We start from the raw sequence: 20,604 nt of genomic DNA, 5'->3' as shown, positions 1-20,604 counted from the left end.
TTCTTGTCGGATTAAATTTCTTTATAAAATATGTTAAAAATAAATTAATATTTTAATGAACGGTTGAGATATAGTTATCAAAGAGGTTAGGGCGAGGCTCACGGACCCTGATAATTTCAAATGCATTTAAATAATATAAATAGTTGTCACATACCATCATTAACTTCAATTCAATTCACACGTTCTAACTTTGCAAATATTTAGAAACCAGAATCTGTGTCAAACAATCTATATCAAGAACACGTTAAATCAGAGGAGGAGCTTATAATTTATCCGGCAGCTTTTATGAGACGTTCATGGCAGACATGGGAGCAGGAGGAAGCATAGCCAAGAGATGGAAAGTACTGCAGGGGAGCAACCAGTGGGAGGGACTCCTGGATCCTCTCGATTCTGATCTTCGGAACAACATTCTCATCTACGGAGACCATTCTCAGGCAGCCTACGACGCATTCATCAGCGACCGCCGCTCCAAATACGCCGGCAGTTGCAGATACGGCGGGCCACGTTTTTTTGACGAGCTCGGCTTAACGAAAGGGCCAACGGAGTGGGGATACAGCCTCTCCAAATTCATCTACGCCACAACCGCCATCGATCTGCCGCTGGCGTTTTTTCTGACATCCCTCTCCCGCGAGGCATGGAGCCGGGAGTCCAACTGGATGGGCTACGTCGCCCACGTTACAGACGAAGGAAAAGCCCAATTGGGGCGGCGCGATATCACGATCGCATGGAGAGGTTCCGTCGAGTCTCTCGAGTGGGTGGAGGACTTCGACCCTGGCCAGGCCACGCTCTCGACAATCCTCCCCGACCAAACGGGGCTCGACGAAGAGACCGACAGGGTGGCCAGGCACGATGCGAGGGTGCAAAAGGGTTGGTTCACTATCTACACCTCCGACGACCCTCGCTCGCCCTTCAACAAAAGCAGCGCCAGACAACAAGTCCTGCAAGAGCTCAAGCGGCTCCTGGAATTATACAAGGACGAGGAGATCAGCATCACCACCACAGGCCACAGTCTCGGCGCCGCCCTCGCCACGCTCTGCGCCTTCGACATCGTCTTGAACGGCATCAATAAACCCCACGGCAGAGCCACGCCGATTCCCGTGACGGCCATCCTCTTCGCCAGCCCCCGGGTGGGCAACGATGCGTTCAAGAAAGTGTTCGACAAGCTGCCCGACCTCAGTCTTCTGCGCGTCACTAATAACCACGACCTCATCCCCATGTATCCGTTGCTGGGCTACACACACGTCGGCGTCGAGCTACGAATCGATACCGACAAATCCTCGTACCTCAAGAATCCGGGCAACGCTTCCCTCTGGCATAACCTCGAATCGTATCTGCACGTGGTGGCAGGCACAAGAGGGAAAAACGATACGTTCAAGCTGGAGGTGGATCGAGATATTTCCCTTGTTAATAAGTCCATAGATTGGTTGAAGGATGAATATTTGGTTCCGGATTCTTGGTGGGTTGTGAAGAATAAGGGCATGGTGCAAGGAAACGACGGGCACTGGACCCTGGCCAAGCCGGGTGCCGACGATTTTCCACTGCCTGATCACGATTAGTATCCAATTAAATGGTAATAAATAAAGGATGTCTGCTTTCATGGCGCAGCGTCGCAGTCTGTAATTTTAACAGTTCTAATTTTCCTGTTGTGTAGAGTCTCGCGTTGCTGTAACTCTGACGTAACTCTTGTTTCCGTTTGATATTCCATTATTTTCTGTAAGCGAACTGCAAGGTGGGATGGCAGACTGTTTAGAATTATTTTGGATCGGCAGATGACTCATCAATTCATTTCAGTTGCGTTCCAAAAATAGTAAAACCACGTCATCGTGGCTACATACCTGCTGTATCCAACTAAGCACAGCAAGGAAAAGATACGTGCACACAAATATAATCATTAAATTGTTCTACAAGAAAATTGAAAATGTCAAGCCCGAATAAGATAAACTGTGTTATAAAAATTGGAAATGTCAAAATCGATTCTGCGTTACTTGTGTTATAAGTGATTGAAAATGTCAAATCGAATCTGCGTTTTCGTGCTAGAAGATGGTCGTACGAAGCTTCACGTGCTTCACTCATGGCCGTCGCCAACGCCAACGCCAGTAGCATGTTTGTTCAATTGAAAAATAGTTTTACAAAAAACGTTAATATGAGAACATCCATTCAACCCTAAATTACTTCTCGTTGAAAATTAGTTTTACACAAGAATTAATATGAGAATGTTCTTTCAACCGTAAATTACACCGTTTAATGCCCAGCACACAGATGATCCATTGATGGTCTTGACTTTGTACCATATGATGTGAGGCTTGATCTTCCAACATTATCTGGATTGTTTGTGTCATGAAGGAGAATACATTTTTGCACTTCTTGCTCTGTAATGGGTTGCTTTATGAAGGTTTCAACATTATGAGCTCATGACTTGAGGTGTAGCATATAAGATTTGCATTTAATTAGATTCATATTGGTCTTCCTTCCTATTTATGAGTTGGACTAGTTGGATTAGGAGTGGTTTACTTTAATGCGCAGCACAAATGAGCCAATGATGGCCCTAACTTTGTATCATATGATGTGAGGCATGATCTTCCAATATTATCTGCATTGACTTTGTATCATATGATGTGAGGCATGATCTTCCAATATTATCTGCATTGTTGGTTTCGTCTAGGCGAATACACTTTTGCACTTCTTTCTATCTAGTGGGTTGCTTTATGAATGTTTCCAAATTCTACTTGCACATCAATTATGAGGTCATGACTCCACGTGTAGCATATAAGATTTGCATTTTGCTGTATTCATATTTGTCTTATTTTCTATTTATGAGTTGGACGAGTTAGAAAATGTGTGGTTTACTTTAATCCATAGTACAAACGATGGCTCTAACTTTGTATTATATATTTGGCTTTTTATACACGAGTAAACGATGGCTTTAACTTTATATTAAAAACTTTGGTGAATCTTACTAATCCATAATATGCAAGCTATAAAATGTTTGGTGATATTTTAGTAAAAATATCCAAACTTCCTATGATTTTATATAGTCTATGTAAAATTTTGATGATTTCTAATGTAAAATATTTTTTTCTTATAAAATTTAGGCAAAACATTTTTAGGAAAAAAAGGGATTTGGCGAATCTTTTTTTTTGAAAAATCATGGAAAATTAGCCCATCTACGAATATTAGCCCCTAAAATTTTCCATGTCTCTAGGGATGGCAATTCAGGGAGTACCAGGATAGTGTTATGAGGAAATGAGTTATTACTGTATTTGGGATTTGGACATGAATTTTTCAACATGGCGGATGGTATTTCACCCGTTCTTAGGTTATGGTTCTCATGAGTGCCAATATGTACAAGACACTATAAATTAACCAATCACTGACAGGCAAGACATTTAACTATTAACTTAGAAAAATTTAAAACTTGGGCAAGCTCAAACAACTCTGTATGGACACAACTTGTACAAGCAGTTGATGAATATGCTTCGGATGCTTCAGAGGCAATGGGTTGTGAGTTTTGTATTCTTCTAGTTATCTGTCTATCCTTCTTCTTGGAATGGTAGAACGTCTTGGAAATGATAAGATAGTAGAGGAGGAATCTGTTTTTATCTGAGCATAAGTTATATTCTGAATTATGGGAGTTTTGGGTATATCTACTACCCAATTTTTAGGGAAACACAACTCCCATTTTATCATTTGGTGTTCTATTTTCTGATTTTGGGCATCCGTAATAACTACAAAACTTGACTTAGAATCCTAGATTGGGGAATGTAAAGTTGCAGGATAAAGTGTATTTTTGTGTCGAAAGAAACCCCTCGCATGTATTGAAATATTTGTGTTTTTCCTCTTCATATCAAACCTTAAGTTTTTGATCTATAATTGTAAAATATATTTGATGTGTTCATCAAAAAGTTGGATAACAGTCAAACCAAATTGGGCCATTAAAAAGGGGAGCAACAATTCCACCAAGCAAGGAGTCTGTGTATTTATTATGTGCCAAATCTATGATTGTAGCCAACACAAAAGTATTTAACCCTCTGTGGGTTAAGGTAGTGATTCCTACTCATATACACCCAAGATGGACATATGATTTGTTATGCTTTTGGGTTTCTTTCTGTAGTTAATTTGGATATAGTAAAGGAGTCGTCTAGATGGATTTTGCATTTTCTTGAATCTAGATGACACCTTCTTTGACAGACACATTAGTAATGGACTTTAAATGGAAAACATATGATTTGAGTAGACTTCAAAAGGGCTGATTAAAGGAAGTTTTCAACATGAAGAAGGCTAGCTTTCAAAAATCTCTAATTCAATAGCATTTATCATAGAATAAGAAGCCTTGTCAAAAAGATTTTGTATATCAATATTATCAGTTTGTTGTTGTTTTTCTTGGATTTCACATAAAGATACAAATTTTCTTCCATTTTTTTTAATAAGAAGATATTTCAGAATTACCTGATGAACGAGACGTTACTGGTTCTAATATCAATTTGACCATGTTGGTCACAGGGGCCTCCGACGAAGAATGAAGATTGCAAAATGAATTTTAGTTGAGTTACATGAACTCTTACACAAACTCGTACATGAACCTTCAGACAAATCCAATGCAAAACACACTCTTTCAATGACCTCCTACCTATATAAGAAAAATTACAGTCTAGGATCCTAAGCGAACCTTCGATGAATTTCAAAAGAACTTCACCGAGTTAAAAGATATAACAAATATTGAAAATAGCAACAATAAATGCTAAAAATAGAGGTGCTAAAAATAGCACTGCTATAAATAGCAGTTTGAGTACCAGTGTTGGATTGGGCAATAGGGAATGAAAAATGGAAGTGCTAAAAATAGCATTCTATTTTTAGCAGTTCAGGATTGATTCCTATTTTAGTCAGTCCCTGGACTAAAAATAGGAAGTAAAATTCGAATTTGGTCTTCACAGCTGTTTGAAAATAAATTAATTAATTCAACATGAGTTAATTAGTTGTGAAAAATCAAACATGAAGTCTATGTGAGGACATGCAACAGTTTCTCTATTAATTGAGGAATTTATCCATCAGTTAAAGAGATAAAGATGAGTTCTAATTTGAGTAGTAATTAGTTGGCTTAGTTAACTGAGACAAGTCCAGTTAGATTGATTTAAACAATTTGTTTAAATTAAGGTGAGTTCAGTTAGTTAATGCTTGCATGCATGTAACTGCTATTCTTCAGATAACTAAATATTCTCTCATGAATAACTCATGCATGTTAGTTCAGATAGAGACCCAGTTGAAATCAAAGAAGGGACAATGTACTATCAGTTGGATGAAATTTTTCCTATAAAGGAAGCTCATTCATGGATGAGGATTTATCACCTTCAGGACTGCGTAGTTGGATCAGATGTTAGTGAGTGTGTGAAGAGGCCAATTCACACAAGTGGTTGCATTGGATCCCAATCAGAATTGCGCAAAGAAATAGGAGGCTTGGAGGGTAGACTAGAGGTTAGATAGAGGCCTTTGACTGTTTATGAGCAACAGAGTTGTTGCAGAGAGAGCAAGATAGCTTTTGAGTTGATTCTTTTTGTAATACTGGTTATATTTCCACTTGTATGATAATACAAAGATGGAGTTTTAGGCTGGTGCTTTCCCCTGGTTATATCTTCTGTGTTATGTGTGATTGATTTCTCCATATCAGTTATATGTGTTCTTATTGATGTTGCTCATGTTCGATTAAGCTTCTGCTAAATTTTTTGTAGAAGTAGATCAAGTGTTTTGCTTTAGTATATTGCATTATCAGGTGATCTACAGGTGGGAATTTCTACTTGGTATCAGAGCGAGATTTTGTAGAAAAATTTCTACATGGTATCAGAGAAAAGGTGATCAAAGCAGAGAACAATATACTGGAGGAGATTTCTAAGTTTTGAGTTTTGGGCCGCGAGTTTTCAGAGCAGATCTGAACATTTTTGTGCAAAATTTTCAGAAACAAATAGCAGATCTAGATTCCTTGCGGAAAAAATACCCAAAATAATAATAAAAAAATGGGTTGAATCGAAGTTCAGATAAGGGAGATATCGCTGATTTAAAATCAGCTCTTTTTCTAGAAAATTTCGTGATGGTGGGAAAGATGAAACTGATTGGTGTGCTAGCCAAGAACCTATATGCTCTTAAGGTTCAAGATGCATGCAAAGCCTTGAGGAATAAGGCAACTGATGGAGACTTTGTGGTTGAGAGGGAGAGTACATTACCTTTCAACATGCAGCGCTAGAAGAAGTCTCAGATGATTGTGGAGGAGCCACGATTGGTGAAGCAGCTTCAAGAGGTTGTGGAGCAGCCACAACTAGAGAAGCTAAGAGGAGATCGAGTAGAGACATCTACTCATGCAGAGACCTCCAATAGGGGGAAACTTCGAGCCAGGTGGGCAGACGGATCACATGTAATGATACCTCTAGGTAGGAGGTTGGGTGATGTGGAGTGATCGTCCCAAGGAGGAAGGGCAGGATCCTTGAGGTACCCAACCTCTTTGATTTGACTTTGCTACAGGAGCCTCGAAGAGTAGTAGTAGGAACGGATGACTAGGTAGAGATAGATGTGGATGGAGCAGCAGAGACAGCTACAGTGCAGGAGTCCCAGGACTGCGCAGAGCTAGGAGGTTGCAACAATGCGAGAGGCACAGGAGTGTTGCAACCATGCAGGATGACACAGAGAGGTGTGCAACGGTGCGGGATGCATGGAGTGTTGCAGCAGCTCAGAGGTCAGAGAGGGAGCACTTGTCAGCAGCAGGTAGAGCTTCAGCATCAGAGTATGTTTCTAGCCCAACAGAGAAGTCAATGGGGAGATTTTTTTGTTCCAAGAGTTGCTAGAGAAACCACACTTGGTAGAAGTGTTGCATGTTGAACATTCCAGAGGTACAGGATCGGGTTCGAGTTGAATGCATTTTTTGTTGGGAGGGAGTGTTGAGAATAGCAACAAGAAATGCTAAAAATAGAAGTGCTAAAAATAGCACTGCTATAAATAGCAGTTTGAGTACCAGTGCTGGAATGGGCAACAGGGAATGAAAAATGGAAGTGCTAAAAATAGCATTCTATTTTTAGCAGTTCAGGATGGATTCCTATTTTAGTCAGTCCCTGGACTAAAAGCTAGGAAGTAAAATTCGAATTTGGTCTTAGCAGTTGTTTGAAAATAAATTAATTAATTCAACATGAGTTAATTAGTTATGAAAAATCAAACATGAAGTCTATGTGAGGACATGCAACAGTTTCTCTATTAATTGAAGAATTTATCCATCAGTTAAAGTGATAAGGATGAGTTCTAATTTGAATAGTAATTAGTTGGCTCAGTTAACTGAATCAAGTCCAGTTAGATTGATTTAAACAGTTTGTATAAATTAAGGTGAGTTCAGTTAGTTAATGCTTGCATGCATGTAACTGTTGTTCTTCAGATAACTGAATATTCTCTCATGAGTAACTCACGCATGTCAGTTCAGACAGAGACCCAGTTGAGATCAAAGAAGGGACAGTGTACTATCAGTTGGATGAAATTTTTCCTATAAAGGAAGCTCATCCATAGATGAGGATTTATCTCCTTCAGGAGTGCATAGTTGGATCAGAGGTTAGTGAGTGTGTGAAGAGGCCAATTCACACAAGTGGCTGCACTGGACCCTAATCAGAATTTCGCAAAGAAATAGGAGGCTTTGAGGGCATACCAAAGGTTAGATAGAGGCCTTTGACTGTCTATGAGAAGCAGAGGTATTGCAAAGAGAGCAGGATAGCTTTTGAGCTGATTCTTTTTGTAATACTAGTTATATTTCCACTTGTATGATAATACAGAGATGGGGTTTTAGGTTGGTGCTTTCCCCTGGTTATATCTTCTGTGTTATGTGTGATTGATTTCTCCATATCAGTTATATGTGTTCTTATTGACGTTGCTCATGTTCGATTAAGCTTCCGCTAAATTGTTTGTAGAAGTAGATCAAGTGTTTTGCTTTAGTATATTGCATTATCAAGTGATCTACAGGTGGTAATTTCTACAATAAAGATATAAACACAGGCGTAATTCTGGAATATAATAAGTCATTCTTTTATTGATTTACATAATAGCTGGATTTTACAATCATAGAGTCCTAGTTTCTACCATAGATTCACTGCTAAGGCATTTATCAGCTATACAAGCTCAAAAGAAAGCTAGAAACTGAAGGCTTCCTAGCCTTTTGTAGACTATGTCTATGAATTTGAGAACTTAAACCAAAAATACTATTCCCTGAAAAGTCTGGCAACTTTAGGTTCTCACCAGGCTCACAAGTCTTAATTCACAAGCTTCTCAGACTTCACACTTTCTATGACTCGATTACACATTGAAGAATTTATCTATGATGCAAGCATACTAGTGCAGGGATAATTATTACTCTCAGACACTTAGACCTCTCAACTCTCTAACTCCCAATGCCCCAAATGGATCTCTTCTCCCTTATTTCTAAGAAGTCGGGGGAGAGAGAGAGCATCTTATGTTACCATTGATTCTGACTAATATATTTTCCGTAGATTGCACCAATTCTCGGAGAAGTTATCCAAGTGTTAGAGAATCATCTGGAGGATTGTCTGAAAAGTATACAAAGTGGAGATATAAGGTATCCCATGAAATATTTATTTACATAGTGGAGATATTATCGAAATCCCACGATACCAATCACACTCATAGTCAGTTAATTAAATTTTACATTATTTTACATAGTGGATGCTTTCATCATGCAAAGGCTGTGGGAAACAAATATATGTACGATAATCATGTTACCCACATATTTGTGCCAAAGAATCTTTGTTAGGCATATCTTCCACTGGTGCCCTAGGCTTTAGAAAAGATGCGCCAAACTACCATAGACTTTCCAAGAACTATTTGGTGCTTTATCTTTGTCAAAACTAACCATTGGTGATGTTTGGCCATGAAATCACAAAGAATCCTGTAATCTATGAATTTGTTCAAATCCACTACAGTTTTACAATGCTCGTGAAAGCAGTGAATGCAGTGCATACTGTCCTGTATGTAATTTGATTGGAAATAAATGGGGTCCATAAAAGTCTTGTTGATGTCAAACCATGTCCATCATTCCCTTAACCAGATTGGTCGATGTAGAATCTGGGTGACAAATAGTGATCCAAATTTTGAGAGTGTATAATAGGTATCATCTCGTTTGTCTATGCAGAGTAAATTCCACCTTAATTTTTATACCTAGAGAAGTCATAAACAGAATCAGGTAAAACAAGTTTTGGATTGTATCACAAGAGTCTTTGATGGAAATCTAGATGTTTGGACCTATTTATCACAAAATATTTGTGAAATATATTAAATCTGTTATTTTCCTCTCTCCAAATTATATTTAAATCTTTAAAATGAAGATTTAGAGCATCCTCTACCATATTTTCCAAGTGTCTAGAATGATAAAAAACCATGTCATGAATCCATTTGCTAGATTTTGGATAGGTTTTACATTCTGGGACCAAATGTTGTAAGTCTCCATGTAGTTGGAGATTTGCATCTAACACCTTAGTGTTTCTCAGTTGCCAAGTCAGTTTCTAGGAATTCATATAATCTTCACAAGTCATGGTGTCTAGAATTTCTAGAAACTTTCATGATTAAGGGTAAGATCCCATTCAATTACTATGACCATGAGATGTGGTTGTTCTTGAATATTTTCTCTACTAAGAAAATTAGGAATACAATTTTTACTACCTTTGATGTGTTCTATCTCAAAATCAAAGTTGGTGAAGAGGGCTTTCCACCTTGCGAACTTTGACTCTCCTGGTTTCTTTATATATTTGCTTAACACCTTCTTCATGGCTGAAGCATCAGTTCTAAGAAGGAACCTTTTTTTTATTAAGTGTATATCAAACTTATCAATGCAATTGCAGACAACTTTTACTTCTTTTTGAATGGTTGAATTCTTTGCATGGTTCCATACACCTGAGGAAAACTGAATAATGTTTTCTTGACTTTCCCTGAGTTGTTTGAGGTTTCCTCCCCATCTTAAATCACTAGCATCTATCTCAAAAATATTTGGTAAACTTTCATCTGAAACATAGAGGATAGGAATATTTTTGACCTTTTATTTTATTTTTCTAACAAAAACTATGTGTGCTATACTCCATGGTTCTGGGTTCTTTGTTAACCCCCTAATTTTCTCTCTTTTTTCCATTTCCCCTTCCTAAATCATAACCATTTACTGTTTTTTTACTTGTCTTATACACCATCATCTTGCATCAGTCCAAGAACGATGACATATTTCGTATAAACTTTATTTTTCATATTTTTAATTAAACTTAGCATTAATTAATCATTTATTACATGATTTCTTGCTTATAATCACTCTTTGTAACTTATCGAAATCTCCAATGTTTATTTGGTAGTCAAAGTACTTATTGTGACCGTTGATCCTAGTGCAGGATCAGATCTTGCACCGTTGCCAGCGTAGCAAACCCTTGCAGCAGATTCGAACCTCCTTGATCACCACCTCATTTTGAGCAGCTTCAGCCACGACAGCAAGATCAATCTAAAGGTAGCTGAGCTTCAGCCACGACAGCAAGATCAATCCAAAGGTAGCCGAGATCAAATTTATGAAGGACGAACAATTGGAGATTGGCTACGGCTAGTTTTGTTAAATTGTCTAATTTTGAAGGCCTAAATGCTAAATTCTGTGTTTGGTTATGTAATCGGTTGAACGATCTATTTTGGCCTTTTGCCAAAGATCTATGTAATGAAGAATGTAAATAGAACAAGGATAATTTTCTTTAGGAATTTTTGTATAGAACAGAGACACAGCCAGAGAGGCGGTAACAGGTTGTTGTATTTTGTTATCACCCGAGTTTGGGCTGGACGATGTATTAATGCATGTACTTACCTCAGTGAATTAATAAAAAGGGAGCTCCACCTCACGTAATCACATTTCTGTATTTGAAGCTAATGAACTGATTAAAGTACTAACCAGCTTTTTTGTTTGAAAGGGAAACGCGCTGGCTAGCTAGGGCCCAGCCAACCCAGCACGTTTACCCTATTTCCTATTTCTTCTCATTTGTGTTTATATTGTCAAGTGTGATTTAATTTCAAGCACACGCATTCCTGTCTAAGTGAAAGCGGATCTGTTGTGTGAAGTAGATAAATTTCCTTTCCTACACTTGATTTCAGATTGGTTTTCCCCGCCTGGTCCAAGCAGGGGAAATAAACCTGCACCAGTGCACGTTGGTGGGATATTTCCTTTTCTGCAATTCTTTTTGGTTGGCTTTCCTCGCCTGGTCCAAGCAGGAGAAATGAACCTGCACCAGTGCACGTTGGTGTGATGCAACAATCCTTTTTGGTCTACTTCCTGCAATCTTCTTTCTTTCATTAAACACTTTATGACAGGATAAATGTATATGGATTGTTCTTCATTTCTGCACTCTATCAAGATTAGAAACATTCATTTTTTTATGTTTGCAATTTGATTTAACATTATAATAGCACTTGCAATAACTAAGCACTCATTTTAAGAATTAAATGCTAAGTGTAAGAAGCTTTGATCCGGTGCAAGAACTAGTTTCTTGCCATGGGATCTGAGTGCTTTGAACCTGGAAAAGTATAAGCCCTTGCAGGAAGTAAAACGCCTTTAATAAAGACACCATTTATACCTTCCGCATAAATCTCTATTCCTGCACTAGTGCAAGAAGACTGCAATAGTGCAAGACAGATTAGTGCAAGAAGGAAATCTTTAAAGGAGCAGGTTTAAAGGGCCCATCTAATGAGACTGCTAAGTGTCTCTGCTAAAGAAAAACACACACTCAGTAGTTAAACAATAATTAGCTAGAGTGATTGCCCCTTTATCTTTAATTCCCTCTTGCAAATGCATTCTTCCTTGTTCCAATCTTAGATTATTTTGATGGTTCAAGTTGCCTTTTTCTCTTCTTAGTTTGATTCTGCAATCTTTCCTTTAAAGAAAGTAGGGATTTATATTATAAAGATTCATACCATTTCTAGCATTGCCTGCGATTCATCTCTAAGTTTACGGATCCCACGGGTTGACAAATTAAGTGTTGAGGAGTTTTCTTAAGTGTAATTCCTACACCCAACATTTTGGCGCCGTTGTCGGGGAGGCGATTTGATTTGGTAAGAATTTTCTGATTATACAATGGAAGTAATTTTTCCTTTATTTTTGCAGTATTGTTTGGAAAAGCTTCTTTGAAGGAATTTTACTGGTGTTGATTTCTTTCTGACAACATTTTTATTAGAAGTTGTTTGTTATTTTTCTTTTCTTTTTTTTTGAAATGAATGCCTAGAAAAGGTAAGGGTTCAAAGCCCACTAAGGGCCGAAATAATTATGAAAACAATTCTCATATTGGGTCTCTTTCTGTGAGCAGGAAGCCCAATACAATTCAAACCCATCACATAGGAACAATCCACCTGGATTCTGGTGACAACAACGCAGGTGTGGTTCAGTCTATTGGGAGTGAAAGGGAAACAATGGCAGACCATGAAGATCATGTGGAAGGGACTGGTGAAAACCAAGTAAGTAGGGAACAATCCACTTTTGTGTTTCCAATTGTGGACTCTGATACTATGGCGCAAATGAAGAATATTCCACCATCAGCTCTCCCTCATTCCATGGTAAAGTTCATGAAGATCCTAACTCTTTTTATTTGAATTTGATATTCTGTATAGAATTTATGATTATTCAACTGACGCTCAAAAGCTAAGATTATTTCCTGTTACTCTCAAGGACTCAACTCTACATTGGTTTATGGGGTTAGGAGGAAACACTATAGCCTCTTGGGATTAGATGAAGAGAGTGTTTTTGTCTAAATATCAAGAATATTACAAAACTCGGGACATGCAGGATGAGATTTTTACAATCATACAGGATGATGATGAAACTCTTGAAGATTACCTAGAAAGATTTTTGTATATTTTATAAAGGTTGAAACTTAAGCTTGATTCCAGTACTATTAGATCCTTGTTCTTAAGAGCACTTACTGATAATGCTAGAAATAATTTAAATCTGTTAGGACAAGGAGATATTTCTCAGCAAACTTTTGAACAAATTTGTGAATTATGCAGAAAATTTTCAAGAAATTAGTATAGATCCAATAGAGGAACTCGAAACAGAAATAGAAAAACTGAATCTACGGATGCTATGATTATTGGACTAGAAAATAAAATGGAAAACATGAAAATTGATATAATTAATATTGTTACTAAACAGTTGGACTCTTTAAAATTTCAGCAAAAACTCATGAAGGAACAAGAGTTTATGCATTTTCTGTCCTAAATGTAGAGACAAGCATCCTCCTAAAGAGTGTCCTCTTAATTTGAAAGAAACTAATAAGTGTGTTATTTGTGTAGAAGACCATGTCACAGAAAAATGTCCCTCTATACAAGGACTTAAAGCTGTATTTACAGGGGGTAGCCTGAAGCTGAATACGTGTATGCTATGAGAGCAAAGAGAAATTGGCTACAGGTAGGTGCAGGTATGGCTCCTGAATTTTCTCCAAACTATTTTGGTTATAATTCACATGCATATTCTTATCCTAACACTAATCAGTAGTGGCAGTATGGGAATCAATATCAGCATGGGCAACCTTCTCAACCATGGAAAAAAGGTTGGAGAGGGCCAACCCATTCTCCATATTCCTACCAGCCACCCATGTAGTCATATCCATCTACGCATACACCTTATTCAATGCCTCAACTTTCGAGTTAGTTTACTCTACCATTACCTTTACCTCCACCTTTTCGACCTCCTCAGTTGCCAGCTCAATCTATGCCCAATCCTAACAATAATAAAGCAATGTAAATGATCTATGTAACAAACCCACCTTTACCATTCGAGTACCAATCTATTCCAGTTAGGGTTCATGATATTCAATTAAGATCAGGAAGGACTATAACATCAGAAAATCAGAAGCAACCTAGAGTGATTGTTGAAGAGAAAGAAGAAGAGGAAACTCTTAACCATTCTCCAAAAGCTGTCACTAAGCAGCCCTTACCCTCTGAATCCTTGCCATCTTCTTCCAACTAGCCTCCCTTCCCAAAGAGATTAGTAATGGAAATAAGTGAGCCTATTTCTGAGACTAGCTTGGCATCAAAACTTTAGAATCTTTTCATTAAGATACCTCTGCTCCAATCCATCAAAGAGATCCCTACATGTACTAAGATTATTAAGGAACTTTGTCTCAAGAAACCTGGGAGGAAGAGATTGGAACCCCAAACCATTCAATTTTTTGGTAGGGCAGAAAAGTTGATGACGGTATGTGTGTCTATGGAAAAATATACTGATCCCAGAAACCCTATCATCTCAGTTCAGATTGGTAATGTCCTTGTCTCTAATGTTCTTATAGACCTGGGGGCAGCTATTAATGTCATGATTAAGCAAACCATGGATCAACTTTGGTTATCTCATCTTCGCCCTACTCCCACTGTGCTTGAATTAGCGGATAGATCTAAAATTAAGCTAGAAGGAGTATTGGACGATGTGATCATCTCATTAGATTCTTGGGAATATCCTGCTAATTTCATTGTGTTACAGCCAAAGAACCCAGTAGGAGGACATCCCTTGATCTTGGGTCGACAATGGCTTGCTACAGTCGATGCATATATTGGATTTCGCTTCGGTGATATGTATATTTCGCATGGAGATTCTAGGAAAAAAGTTACCTTATAACCCCTCGCCAGATCCATTCAGGACCTTCGAGATAATTTATGGTTGGATCAAAGCAGTGATGAGGAGACTCAGCTCATTTCCCTTATCCATCATTATATTGGGTCTTCACAAGAAGATGAGATTCAATATTTCTTGAATAACCTAGACATTATGACTAATTTTGAGCTATTAAGCCAGATTTTCAGCCTAGATTTTCAAGATAATCATGGCCCTCTTTCTTCTATACCATTTCATTTGACCACCCCCTTAAGTACTCCTGAGCCTGATACTACTCTTGTTGAGATTAGCCCCGGTAAATCCTTGCATATTAGTTCAGATTTGGACTCATCTCAGCAAGAACAGCTTGTGAATTTGTTGCAAAACCATCTTAGTGCCTTTGCATGGGGCTATGAAGATATGAAGGGTATTCCTCCTGAAACTTGTACACATCATATCTATATTCAGGAAGAAACCTGACCTATTCGACAAACCCAAAGGCGAATGAATCCAGCTCTAAGAGATATTGTGAAGGAAGAAGTACAAAAACTCTTGGATGCTGATTTTATCTATCCTATTTCCAACAGTCAATGGGTCTCTCCATTAGTGCTAATACCTAAGAAAGATGGAAGATGGCGTATTTGTATTGCTTATCAAGAATTAAACAAAGCCACTCTCAAAGATTATTTCCCTCTTCCTTTCATTGACTAGGTGCTTGATACCCTTGCAGGAAAGAAATATTTTTCCTTTTTGGATGGCTTCAATGGTTATAACTAGATACAGATTGCACCCGAAGATCAGGATGAAACTACTTTTACATGTCCATGGGTTATATTTGCTTATAGAGTGCTTCCCTTTGGTTTATGTAATGCCCCGACTACCTTTCAAAGTGCAGTCCTGGCCATTTTTGCTGATTTAGAATTTCTAGAAATTTATATGGATGACTTTTCTGTGTTTGGTGATTCTTTTCAGGAAGCTCTCGAAAATCTATAAAAAGTACTTCTTCATTGTCAGGAAGCCCATCTCACCTTGAGTGACAAGAAATGTAGATTAACGTGCAAAGCGGGAGTGGTACTTGGCCATTTGATTTATAGTAAAGGTATCTAGGTTGATCCAGCAAAGATCGAAATCATTCTGCATCTTCCTGCACCCAAAACTCAAAGGGAAGTAAGAGGTTTTTTAGGACATGCTAGTTACTATAGGAGATTCATTGAAATTTTTTCTAAGATAGCTACCGCTCTTTTCCAACTTCTAGGTAATGATAGTGAATTTTCTTGGACCACAGCTTGCCAACAGTCTTTTGAAACATTGAAGGAAAAGTTAGTACATGCACCATTTTTGAGAGGTCCTAACTGGTCCCTGCCTTTTCACATTTTCTCTGCTGCTTCAGATTTGGCTATTGGCATAGCTTTAGGACAAGAGGAAAATAAACAATCCTATGCTATTTATTATATTAGTAAGAATTTGTCTTCTGCTGAATTAAATTATACAATTACAGAGAAAGAGTTTTTAGCTGTAATTTTTGCAATTAATAAGTTCAAACACTATATTACAGGATATGAAGTATTTGTACATACTGAACATTCCGCGATCAAATATTTGATGAAAAAGCCATTGACTAGTGGTAGAGAAACTAGGTGGTTACTATTGTTGTAGGAATTTAATATTACTATTGTTGATAGACCAAGAAAATCTAATGTTGTAGCAGATTTTCTTTCTAGATTAGATAATCCTGGTGAAGCAACTCCTGTTAATGATGATTTTCCGGATGAACATATTTTTGCTATGTCAATAGATTCCCCGTGGTTTGCTGACATTGCTAATTACTTGGTTACTAGGAAAGCACCACCCCACTTGTCCGCTCGTGAAAAGTGCTACATATTCCTAGATTCAAGGAGATCTATTTTACACTGGTCCACATCTGATTATCTGTAGGTGTGTAAGAGAGGACGAAGTGTTGGACATATTGAAATCTGCTCATGATGAACCTTGTGGAGGCCACTTCGCTGATAAGCAGACTGCATATAAAGTATTGCGTGCTGGTTACTTTTGGCCTTCCTTGTTTAAGGATGTCAAATAGTATGGCAGGCGTTGTGATAGCTATCAATGAATGGGCCAGCCTATTCAAACCAATGAAATGCATTTATGCCCCCAAGTTATGATTGAGCCATTTGAAAAATGAGCTATTGATTTTATAGGGCCAATAAATCCAACATCATTAAGTAAAAAGTATATTTTGGTTTGTATAAATTTTGTTACAAAATGGGTAGAAGCTAAAGCTGTTTCTTTTGCTACAGAAAAAGTTGTTATTGATTTTCTTTTTACTAAAATCTTTACTAGATTTGGTGTGCCTAGAGAAATTGTTTCTGACAATGGTTCATAGTTTATTTCTAATCTGGTACAGGGTGTGATGGAGCAATACAAGATCTGGCACAAGAAATCCATGTCGTATCAGCTGCAAGAAAATGGCCAAGTGGAATCCACAAACAAAGTGATCGAGTCCATTCTTACAAAGACAATAAATATGCATCAAAAAGACTGGGCCGAAAGATTATCAGAGGCTTTGTGGGCATACAAAACCACTTGGAGAAATAACACATGACATACACCATATGAGCTAGTATATGGCAAACAGGTTTTGTTACCAATTGAATTCTAGATCAAAACTTTTAGAATTGCAATTCAGTTAGGGTTAGATCTCTTTGAGGCACAACAACAGCGTCTTCTCCAATTAAATGAGTTAGATGAATTTCGTAGGGATGTTGTTCAGCAGAACATACTAATTCAACAGCAACGCAAAAGGTGGCATGACAAGTCTATTTAGAAAAAGCAACTCCAACCAGGTGATTGGGTGCTCCTTTATGATTCTAGATTTAAAATCTTTAAAGGGAAATTCCATACACATTGGATGGGACCTTATGAAGTGATCTGAGTATTCAAGAATGGAGAAGTAGAAGTTAAAACTATTGATGGACAAAATTCAGTATTCTTTGTAAATGGACACAGGTTAAAAAAGTATTTTCAGCCACTTACCAGGAAAGATTTTACACAACAAGTCCAACAGCAATTTAGGACGATAGTGGTGAATGGTAATACTAACCTTTTGGAAACATGAATTCTTCTTCTTAAGAAAAAAAGTAAAGAAAAAACATTTCCCTGTAATTATGAAAATCAGTTCGCTGACATGATTGCAGAAGGATCAACCTGAAAACCAGCTTGCTAGCAGGAAGATCAAAAATTTCTAATAAAAAGAAAATGTTGCTTGATCTTTAGATATGCTAGTGACCACCAAGTAAAAGCAGGTTCAGTAGAACCAACCTTTATACAATTGGGGTAATTAGCATGGATATTTTTATTCAAGTAACGCTTAATTTTTGCTGTAGTTATTTTTTTCTTGCACCAGTGCAGGCAGACCTTCCAAAATTTTTTTTTCCTTTCTTCATATTCCACTTCCATAATATTCCCTCAGTTTTCTTCTTCAATCCTAGAATGATTAACCTTCCCACATTCTTCTAAATTTACCCTATCCACTTGAAAAAAATCCCACTTTACCCTTGAATTTTTTTCCTATCCCACTTCTGTTTATTCCCTCTTTTGGTACTATTCCTAGCACCCCTATAACATAATTCCTTCCCATTCTGAAATTTCCTTTTTCCCACTTCTTTGTTTCCTTATGAATTCATTGCAGGATCTCGCGCACAAAGAGAAAAAGGTTATGCTCTGAAGCATCAAGAAAGGGCGAGACAAATTTCCAGTATAAGTTGAGGAATCCATGTGGAAGTCCAGCCTATATTTTTTAAATTCTCTATTCTTTTTTAGATATTATGCTTGCACTATTGCAAGCATGTTGTCCTATATGATAAAGAAAGCAAAATGGTACCAGCAGAATAGCATAATTTATGCGGTGCAAGCAGATCAGTGCAAGCATGCACCATGTCAGAAACATAGTACAATTTGTTCTTTTCATAGCATACGTCATAGGAAAGTGGTCATCATGAAAATTTATAAGAAGTCCTTTCACTTAGCCGACGAGTACTTGTGCTATCATACTAACTAGGAGAAAATTATTTAAAGTACAAGGTGTTTTTAAGTTAGGAATCATGATCATTTTTTAATGAATGCTAAGTTCTGTTTTTTGAATTATGAAGGAATGCGAAAGTGTTTAACCATTGCTTGGACATAATTACCCCTTTCTGCCATAATCCTAGATGTCCTTCACTCATAGTGATTACCTCACCTAGTCGTTAAAATGCTGCCGCAAGTACCAATCCAGCCTGATCTCAAAGATGCCATGCATCTACGACGAATGAATGGGTGATAAGATGGAAAGGATGGTGGACAGTTGGATCCCTATTTATAAGAACCGATTTTCTCGATGTTGCATGTAAAATTCTCGATTGTTCATAGCCATTAAGCAGCAATGTCGCTTGTTCGAAACGAACCCTCGTCTCTCAGTAGGGTAGAACATACTGCCGAGTATCGCAAAGTCTTGCACTATTGCGAGACTCGGGCTTTCTTCAGTTCTTGCAGAAGTTTGACGGGCACGACAGAGAAGTGGCTTTATAGTTTTCCAGAAGTTTCAAAATCGGGCGAGTAAAAATTGGGCCTCTAAAATTTGAAGTCACAGAAGAATTTATAGCAGAAGTGACAGGCTTGGAAAATACTGGTGAACAATGGTTTAAAAATCAGAAACTAGAAAGGAAGCGATGGAAGTGTTTCGTCTTCAACAAGAAGATGGAGGTAAATTGGAAGGAAGGAGTTCCGCGTAGTGCCTTGCTGGCACAGTGGCATGACTTTCTTTTCATTCTACAGCAGTTTGTAACCTGTGAGGGAAGATACTCCTACACTTTTTTATATCATTTTAGGATGTTGCAGCATTTTGAAGCCGCCTGGCACATCTGGTGGAGGATGAATTTCCCCTATTTTTTGCTTAAGAGCTTGGAAAAAATGGCCAAAGGTGTGCGGGATAGACAGGCAGACTAGGCCAACACGAGGCTATATCACCACGGCCTGATAAAGATTCTGGTCCTGAAACAGCTAGAAGTTAAAGGCATGACCTGGGAGGTGTTGTTGAAACAACTACATAAAAAGGCAGCTACTGGAAAGGAGACAGAGGACCCTGCAAGCACAAGCAAGGGCCCAAGTAAGAATGAAAAGGGGAGTCCTTCTTACACCAATGAAAAAAGGAAACGATCTAAAAAAGCAGAAAATGCCCCATCTTCAAATAAGAAGACAACTAGCACACATGTTGAAGAGACTCCTTCTACACCACCAGTACAGGGACAGACCCCCGAAGATGACAACCTGTCAGCCCTTGCGGATGTAGAAAAATTTGCAGAGGTCGAAGATGATACTCTGTTGGAAGATTTCATCAAAAAGCCCCAGAAAAAGAATAAAAGATCTGATGCAGGCAAAGAATCACAGTCCCCATAGGGTGTTGAATCCCCTCCTGCACCAGTACAAGAAGAAGAACGACAAGAAGAATAATAAGAATAAGAAGCGAAAGAAGAAGAACCAGCAGATTAAGAAGAAGTAGAAGAAGAACCAGCAAAAGAAGAAGAAGCAGAAGAAGAAGAACCAGGAGAAGAAGAACCAGAAGAAGAAGAACCAGAAGAAGAAGGACCAGAGGAAGAAGAATTTCCTGATGTAACCATGAAGGATATTGAGGTCCCTGAGGAAGACACAGCCCCTGTCGAGATAGAAAAAGAAAAAGATTTGGTAACTCCTGCTGCTCGGGTAGTTGAACTAGAGCTTCAAGTGCAGAACTTAGAACAGCTTATAGCTAAAGCGCAGGAGGATAAAGAACAGAGTAGAGGAGAATTGATTGCGGAGATCCAGAAAAAGAAAAGAGAAGTTAAAGTCTGGAAGTATCGAGCTGCACAATGTTTCAAGTGACTTAAAAAGGTGACAAAGAAACTAAAGAATATTAGAAAGAAGAAGTCTAAAACATTGCAGGATGATGTCAGTATGCCAAAGCAGGATTG

The 20,604-nt window shown here is 38.0% G+C and overlaps 1 protein-coding gene across 1 annotated transcript; it reads left to right on the top strand.

The window, feature by feature from the left end:
* Window positions 1-232: 232 nt before the first annotated feature.
* On the top strand, window positions 233-1,970 carry LOC149162453 (phospholipase A1-II 1-like). The gene has a single exon (XM_089435701.1). The coding sequence runs from the start codon at window positions 297-299 to the stop codon at window positions 1,554-1,556; it is 1,260 nt and encodes a 419-aa protein (XP_089291827.1). The 5' UTR covers window positions 233-296; the 3' UTR covers window positions 1,557-1,970.
* The last annotated feature ends 18,634 nt before the right edge of the window (window positions 1,971-20,604 follow it).

The sequence above is a fragment of the Pinus tabuliformis genome, chromosome 5_2, assembly GCF_031772625.1.
Source record: "Pinus tabuliformis cultivar Carrire ecotype Pingquan chromosome 5_2, CPIR1, whole genome shotgun sequence".
Classification (NCBI taxonomy): Eukaryota; Viridiplantae; Streptophyta; class Pinopsida; order Pinales; family Pinaceae; genus Pinus; species Pinus tabuliformis.
The sequence above is the reverse complement of the archived record's forward strand: the minus strand, read 5'-3'. Positions and strand labels throughout refer to the sequence as shown.

What these genes read in the sequence shown, in the direction of transcription:
- LOC149162453 (XM_089435701.1), top strand. Translation starts at nt 297, where the DNA reads ATGGCAGACATGGGAGCAGGAGGAAGCATAGCCAAGAGATGGAAAGTA.